The sequence below is a fragment of the Gossypium arboreum genome, chromosome 10 (genome assembly GCF_025698485.1).
Source record: "Gossypium arboreum isolate Shixiya-1 chromosome 10, ASM2569848v2, whole genome shotgun sequence".
Classification (NCBI taxonomy): Eukaryota; Viridiplantae; Streptophyta; class Magnoliopsida; order Malvales; family Malvaceae; genus Gossypium; species Gossypium arboreum.
In genome coordinates, this window is record NC_069079.1 from 111408306 (window position 1) to 111416813 (window position 8508).

Below are 8508 nucleotides of genomic sequence, written 5' to 3' on the forward strand. Positions count from 1 at the left end.
TATTGAAAATGATGTAAATGCGATTGTAATTTTATAAATGAAAATCAATTAAGACTTTCAATTCAATTCAACAAGTACACAAGTCCAATCGATTTCTATGGTGTGGCCTGTTACGAAAGGGTCTTTTTGTCAGAAACAGGAAAGCTGGAGATTCACTCTATTAGCAACTAGAGAGCAGTTGCAAAATATTGCAGGTAGGAATCAGTTGAATTAGTTATGATTCTGTTGCAATTAGTATTCGGTTACAATTTGTTACAGTGTGTTAAGCCTCCGTTGCTTTGTTATCTTAGTGTATAAATACAAAACTGATGTATTGATTTGAGACATGAATGAATTTCATCTTTCTCTCATTTTCTAATGCACTCTTGCCAGCTAGTATAAATCAAACTAAGATTCATGAATTGTGTGTTCAAGATATTGGTCTTTCTCACAACTGAACAAGCAGTGATGCATGGTCGCTGTTTTGGCAGCTAAAACCAGATGAATTTGTCTGAAATGGAATGGTGCTAATCAATTACAAGCAAAAAGAATGCTTTTTATGGGATGTAATCTTTTTCGTCTCTACTTTTTGGATGCGAAATCTTGTTCCAATAATAACATATTTTTGGTAGCTGATTAATCATCAAAAAAAGAAAAGAAAATCAATTAGGTGTTCCCAGCACATGTATTGTTAGTGAGAGGAATGACATGGTTGAGGATGAAGGTTCATTATCAGATTTAATTCCCGAATCCAACACAAGAAAAGTGAGGTCCTTATAAGTAGATATCACTATATATAGTTTTAAGTTTCCACAGTTTTTAGAAAATCGGTTAGGATTTATCATGTTGCTTCTCTTGTTCGAGCAACAAAGGCTTGTCCAAGAATATGACATAAGAAAACTCCATTAATTTAGGTAAGCTTGCTCTTTATTTCATGCAGATTGTATTACGCAGATTACACATCTTAACCAAGTAGCTACAGACCCAGAATTTCATATGCATATAGTTCATATAACTTAATACATACTGATTTTTTTAAGGAAACTTAACATGTTCGTATGCATATACGTATGCGTTTATGCTTTTAGGTTACTCTAACATGTTAATTTCCGGTTTTATTCTCAGGCAAACTGTATTGGGTAAAGCTCAAACCAAGCTGTAGAGCAACTAGCAAGATGATCACTTTCGCTGCTTGTGGGTGACTCGGGGGTGCGGAAGCGGATAAGGGAAAGGGCGGGTTTCGCTCATGTGTAACTGTGGTGACGGGTAAGCTTACTCTTGGAAGCGACCCAGTCTATATCAGAATCATCTTCTGCCGTTAGATCTATACCATCTTTAACTCCGATATCCGCTTTTCGACCCAGCTGATGAATACTTGGCTCACGCTCCTTCTCCAGTCATTCGTTTACCATCCGCTTCCATGGTTGCCAAAAACAGCAAGATGGTGAAAAAACCATAAATAAAAATAACAACCGTATAAAGACTTTTAAAGTACTCATTTAAATAGACAAAATATTCTTTTTGCTGTTGGAATTATTCTTTTAAGAAAAATTAAAGTTGTATTTTTATTGAAATAATTAATAATATTAACTAGACTAATCAATTATATATTCATTATATTATGTCCAAAATTAAAGTATATAGATTAAATTTTAAATTTCAATATAATCTAGAAGTCAAAATTAAAATTTGACTATTATCTTATAATGTAAAAAAATATTTAAAAAATGGGAAGCCACGTGTCAATTTCAGACACTTTTAAATATAATGATTTAACCAAAAGTTAATAATAATAATTATTTGAATTTATTAATAATAATAGGTGGGCGTTCAATCGAATCGAATAAAAAATTTCCAATTAATCGAATTGACGAATCATATATTATTATCCTGACTTAATTTAAAATTTTCTCGAATCAAATCGAGTGAGATGAAATTCGAATCGAATCAAATATATTTATTCGAGTTAATTTTTTTTAAAAAATGACTTTAGGTTCTTGTAACCACAACCTCCACCGTAATCAAATTTGCTTATTATAATCAAATTTGTTATTAATTCCATCACCTCATAATTTATTTATTAATCTTTTATATATGGGTTAGCTTATTTGCTTGCTTAGTTGCTTCAATTATCTTCTAATTTTTGTCACTATATATTTTAAAATTAAAAATATATTAAATGTAAAAGTGTGATTTTTAATAAAAATTTTAACACAAATATTTTATGACATCATCAATAATTCAATTTTAACCTAAATTTATAAAGTTTTAATATGATTAAACAATTTGATAATATAAATAGTACAAAATGTGAAATTTAATTAAAAATATAAATAGTAAATATAAATAAAATTATTATTATTTAGGTTTAGAGATTTTGTTTAGAATGATTTTTATTTGCGAGTAAAGGTAAGAAGTAAAAATTTATGAGAAAAATAAAAAGATTTGAGGGCTGAAAGAGTAAAATTTTAGAGGAAAAGTAAATGGGCAGTAAAAATTTAGGAAGAAATAGGTTTAGAGTAGACAGGGGTGAGATGGAAATAGAGTAAAAATTTTAGAGAAAGTATAAATATTTGGAGTAAAAATATAAAATATTATAATTTGGTATTTAATTTATTTGAATAATTTGAGTTAGTCAAATTCAAAAACTAAATTTGATTTGTTTAACTCAAAATTTGAAATTTTTTCAATTTTTTGAGTCGAATTGAATTTTGCTCACCCTTACATAACATTTATAAAAACTAAATTATGCTAAAATTAAAGTATATAAATTAAATCTCAAATTTAAACCTATTAAAAATAACAAAACTGAAATTTAATATTTTAATAAAATAAAATAAAATAATATATATATATATATATATATGGGTGCGCAAGGTGTAAGGATTAGTTATATAAATTTCAAGGTTGTATTTGAAAGTTAAAATATGCTTTTATACATTTAGTAGATTTAGAATTTAAGTTTTCTATTTTACTTTTTAAGAATATAGTCCTACTTGAGTTATTATCACTGTTAAAAAAACAACTTAATAGTCTTGTAACAAAAAAATAAACATACTAACATCTTTCACCCTCTATAAATCCAGTTTGGTAATGAATTTAATAATAAACAGTCTTATCTTGTTTGACGAATGATCGGCAAGTACGTCTTTCACCCTCTATAAATCCAGTGGCATGTCATGACACTCAAGTGAGAGAACCCCCGTCACTTAAACTTTTATCAGACCAAAAAATAAACATAACAACATCTAAATGCATAGACATGGAAGCTTAAATTTCAAAGAATCCTCATCACCATGTTTGTTCCAAATTTCAACAGCGTGCCTAACTACCAACTACCAAGTACCCAGAAATCTTAGATGTAGAACAAATTCGTATTTACAAATTGTAAAAGTCAGAATCAGTTTTTTATACCGTCTTTATATTGCTGCTATTGCTACAAATTAGGTAGGCTCTTAAACTAAACTGATATTTCCACTCATCAGTTCCTCTTGAAATGGCCTGTAACGCAAAATGCATAGATCTCCAGGCACCATTTGAAAGTGGTCATTCCTGCTAGATGAATGGTAATAGTTTTGTTAGCAAGTAAACTGGAAAGGAATGGCATTTACTAATTCTTAGAGCAGAAGCTATAAACAAGTGAGAATAGCGAATTGCCTGCTATCAAAGCTTGCAGATTGCCTGCTGCCATCAAGGTACAAAGGCCTTGTTGCTCTCTCGCATTTGGCAACAACAAATGTGTCTAGTTGTGGCTCTGGAACTGAAAATCATAAACATAAATCAATAATCAATTGGCAAATTGTAAACAAAATTGCAGTCAATGAGTGGACTTTGTTTTCAAATCAACCACAAGTTCCAAGTACTTGAACAGAAATCACTCAAGAAAAACAAACTAAAGCCTGTTAAGGTGTAAACCTAAAAAAGAACTAGTTACAAATTGCAATGTAATGACAGTAAACAAAATACATGCACATGAATTACTTTCTAGTTATGTCACTCAAACTCAAGTGTTTGTTTGACATGACTATATTTTTTTTTGCTTCTGATTTTTTCTATATATTTCGAAGATCATATCCCCATCTGTACTGGACATGATACTTCAAGAAAATTTAAGGGTTGGAATAACATGGTTTACTGGCATAACCAAGGATTTCCTGTTCTTGTCATTCCAAGCACCACAAACCATTAACTTCAAAGTACAGATGAAACCTGAACAGGAAAAGCGATGCCTTATCAAGAAAGTGTAAATGTTGGAGAAAAGATCATTTCAATTACCCATATCATCTTCTTCACTTATAATCGACTGCTTTAATACAGACTGATAATTATCAGGCAATTTTGACAGAACAGTTTCTTCAAGATGTTTCCCAATATCACGAATACACCTGAAACCATGAAATCAAATTTTAAAGATAACTTTTCGGATATATTAAGATGCTCATCTATACCCAGAATATGGAGTTTTAAACCAAGTTTGCCAAATAAACTTAATAAATATAATTCAACTCTCAGAGCCTTTTACCTTTCGGTAAACTTTTCCTCTTCTATTGAAAGCCGGTTCCTATAAGTATCCATTTTCCAGATATGAAACATGAATTTCTCAATCTGCACCAACATCATGACCCAGAAATTCAATGAGAAAATATAAGAGATTTCAGGCAGCAATTCATACAGAAATCAGTAAATGGCAGAACCAGAATGGTTCAATTGATCTCAAACTCCGTTCGAAGAATAGTATCATTTTTCAGCTTTCCCAGGAACAACACAAGCTGAAGATAAAACCAAAAGAAAACAGACAGGGAGAATTAGAAGTCCACCTTCTGCAGCCGAACCCGAAGATAAGATCTCAGCAAAAATTGAGCCCTATCCAGGTCCATCTGATACAGTGATGCAATGAGAGGATCATGACCACTTTCTGCAAAGTCGTCTACTGTTTCCTCCTGCAAATTTTTGCACCAATTCAGTCTCAAAGAAAAGGAATAATTTTTCGACAGGACTTCGATTTTTTTTTTCATAGGGTTCAAAATCCGGAGAAATTTTGGGCACTAAAGCTGAAATTGCAACTATAGAGTTAAATTCTACCTATTGAGAAAATTGTAAACCTTAATTAACATGTTACAATAGGTTAACTTTCAATTTAATCTCAAAATCAGTTCCTACAAGTATTCAATTAAGATTAACTTCTCTCTTAAATATTAAAAAAAAATCCAGATCGAAAACGTTTCGACATTCCAGTAAATAACGTAAATAGAAGCAAACAAAAAAAAAAATAGAAACGTATAATTGAGAATAATTATAGGTTAATTTTTATTTGTCAATGTAGAATTTCCCCAAAAACAAACAGAGAGAGAGGGTTATGTATGAGATTGAGAAATAGTACCATCAACTGGATCTGCTCTTTAGCTCTTTTAACCAGAGCTTCCTCGAAAGGAAGGATCTCAGGAGACGCTTTCTCATTACGCCATGCTCTCTTCAAGAGCTCCACATCGGTCGTCGAAATTAACGTCTCGTAATCATCGATCTGTTCCGCCGACCAGTCTCCGGCACCCGACGCCATTCTATCTCTCTTTTTCTAGGGTTCTGAATCGAATCTAAAATGACTACTTAACCAGAGAAATTTTCAATTTAGACGAAAAAAATGCGATCGGAGTTGGCGCCAAAAGCAAAAGAAAAGGATCGAGTTTCCAAGAGCAACACATGACGCTTTTGTTCGTGAGTCTAACACCATTGGATTGCCTGGTTAAAAACGGACGGCTTTGATGGCGTCTTATCCACTCAAACGAATAGCCAAAGGGGAATCTCTCTCTTGATAAAGGCTATATCTATTAGATATATAATTATTAATTATTAATACCAATACGGGTATGGATAAACACAGGGATTGTAAAAAAGAAGGAATTGTTGCAAGTATGCTATGCCAAAACTTAAACCCTTCATCTACACGGGTTATTCAACAGGCACTGCCTTTTAGCAACAAAGCCTTAATTCAAGAGACATATGCTATCCATATCAATATAAGTATTGTTGATCAGAATTTCAATATTTCTGATGTGCAGGATCCATTATATGGCAAGCACAGAGCATATTTTATTGTAAACTCTTTATAAACTCATCTGAAACTTTCTAAGAAGAAGATGATTCAGAGAAAAGGAAAAACTTTAGAAAGCCATAAATAGAAAAACACACTGGACTTTTATAAAACTTCTTCGTGGTTTTTACAATGAGAATACATCCTCCTTTTATAGCTGAAGGAGATGTAATACAACAAAATAATAAACAGTACTTTGGATAAGAATCAGTCATTAAAGCATAAAGTAAACAGTACATAAAGTAAAAACAGGACTGATATCAGACATTATTTGACATAAAGCAAAATACTTTAATTATTTAAAGCAAGATTCCGGACAAGTGGTTTTCAGCTGTTTGCATTTGAATGGGGAAGCTGAGCACTATCCATGGAATCTTCACTGCAGCAGGTCATTTCTTCATCTTTTCCTTTTTCTTTTTCATCGTGTAATTCTATCTTAGCAAGACTGATTTGGCTGTATTGCCACGGGTAATCTTGAGACCATTCTGTGGGGTCAAGAATTCCTTCATGATATTCACGGAGAGTCTTTAGGACTGCTTCATGATAAGGTGTGTATGTCCTTGGCCAAGTGTCCCATGGTGCATCAATATCTGGAGGTGGCCATATCTCAAATGGAATAATCCTGTTGAGTTGGCAAAGAAACTTTTGTAATTCCCGATATTGAACATCATCTTTGAAGACTTCATTTTCAAGAGATTTATGGATCCATGAAGTAGGAAAGGAATTGAGCTGGGTTGCTTTTCCACATTTGACAAAGTATTGAGGCTTATAGAAGATTATAATCATATAACTTCCATAATTACCTTTTTTCTGATTGCAATGCTACTCAATGATCTGGAGCCATTGTGGGAGAGGATGGAACCAACTAAGGAAAGTAAAGAAATTTTGGTGTTCTGGTTTAATGTTTCCTCTGATGGCTTTTTTCAAGTAGTAGAGAAGATCAGGGGTGTCGAACTGTATGGCAATATGGTAAAGATAAGTGAAACACCATAAGAACCATTTTAATTCATTTGGTTGTTCAACAAATTTAAACCTTATTGGGTGTATAAAAGGATAATCTGGATGAATTCCCCAAGGTTTAAGAATAAGTCCCCAAAATTTTTGAAAACTAGAATCGGTACTCAAACATCATGTCTCTAGCTTTCTGATGAAAACAATTCTTTTCTACAAGAGAAAAAACTTCTGGAGGGTATTCAGGGTGAAGATTGGGAGTGACAGTGTATGGGGTAGGAGAGGTTGATGATGAGGAATAGGGTCTGTACATCATGATTGGTCTAGGCCAAAAAACTCTTTTATAGGCAAAGACTTTTGGATTTTCTTTCGGTTTGGAAAGTAGATCAGCGAGAACATTTTGTTTTCCTGGTATATGTCTAACATCAAAACTAAATTTAGAAAACCATTCTACCCATCTTAAGAGTTGTGGGTGAGGGACAGTTTTCTGTTTGAATTTGAGCATTTTTGGGAATGAAGACATATCCATTTCTACTAGAAAATGATAACCCAGAAGATGGAATTTGAATTTTGCCATACCTTTTTTAACTGCAAGAATCTCCTTGAATGTGGAGTGGTAATGAATTTTTGCTTCTGAGAATCTTCTACTCTTGTATCCACAGAGTTGTCTTTTTCCATTTCTTTTTTCAAGCAAGATTGCTCCCCAGTATTTATCACTGGCATCTGTCTGTAGAATTCTCTCTCCATCTGAAGGGATTTGTAGTGGAGGTAAATCCTGGGTAATTTCCTTCAATCTTTGGAGAGCTTTTGTCTGAGAAGAAGACAATGGAGGAGGGTCTTTTTTGAGTAGCTTTTGCAGAGGATTAATATACTTAGAAACTTTAGGAATAAAATCTCTAAGATAGTTAACAATTCCAATGAATTGTTAGATCTGCTTAAAGGACGAATCTTTTGAAGGGGATTTGAGGAGTTCTTGAGCAATGTGTGGTCCTAGAAAGTATTTTCCATGAGAAATTGGATTTTTGATTTGTTGGTTTGCATCTTTCTTTCTGACAGCATTATCCCATATTTGAAAATAAGGGATTTGAATTCTTCAAAGAATTGTGCATAAGAATTTTCATCTTTGCTGTAGAGTAGGATGTCATCAATGAATACTAAAGCATTTTCCATCAAAGGATGGAAGATCTTTATCATCGCTTTCTAGAATAGAGATGGAGCAGTTTTTAGCCCAAACGGCATAACTTTCCACTGAAAATATCCATTAGGAATACAAAATCCTGTTTTTGGTCTGTCATCAGGATAGATTCCTAATTGCCAAAAACCTGTCTTGAGGTCAAACATAGAGAAGACTCTTGCTTTGGCTAAACTTGAGAAGAGTAGTTCTTTCTTTGGAAGAGGAAATTTGTCATCTTGAAGGAAATGATTAAGAGGCTGATAATTAATTACCAGTCTTAACTTTCCTCTGATATATTCAGATTTTTTGTTTACAT

The 8508-nt window shown here is 32.6% G+C and overlaps 1 protein-coding gene across 2 annotated transcripts; it reads right to left on the reverse strand.

The window, feature by feature from the left end:
- Nucleotides 1-3212: 3212 nt before the first annotated feature.
- Nucleotides 3213-5778, reverse strand: LOC108487546 (DNA replication complex GINS protein SLD5). Of its 2 annotated transcripts, none has more exons than XM_053019743.1 (6): nucleotides 5360-5778; nucleotides 4797-4919; nucleotides 4502-4584; nucleotides 4255-4364; nucleotides 3637-3739; nucleotides 3213-3534 (listed from the first exon to the last, which is right to left on the reverse strand). In XM_053019743.1, the coding sequence occupies exons 1-6, from the start codon at nucleotides 5534-5536 to the stop codon at nucleotides 3435-3437; spliced, it is 696 nt and encodes a 231-aa protein (XP_052875703.1). In that variant the 5' UTR covers nucleotides 5537-5778; the 3' UTR covers nucleotides 3213-3434. The 2 variants fall into 2 exon arrangements, with proteins under 2 accessions (XP_052875703.1, XP_017647405.2); XM_017791916.2 differs by having other exon boundaries at nucleotides 3213-3531; nucleotides 5360-5774.
- Nucleotides 5779-8508: the final 2730 nt, after the last annotated feature.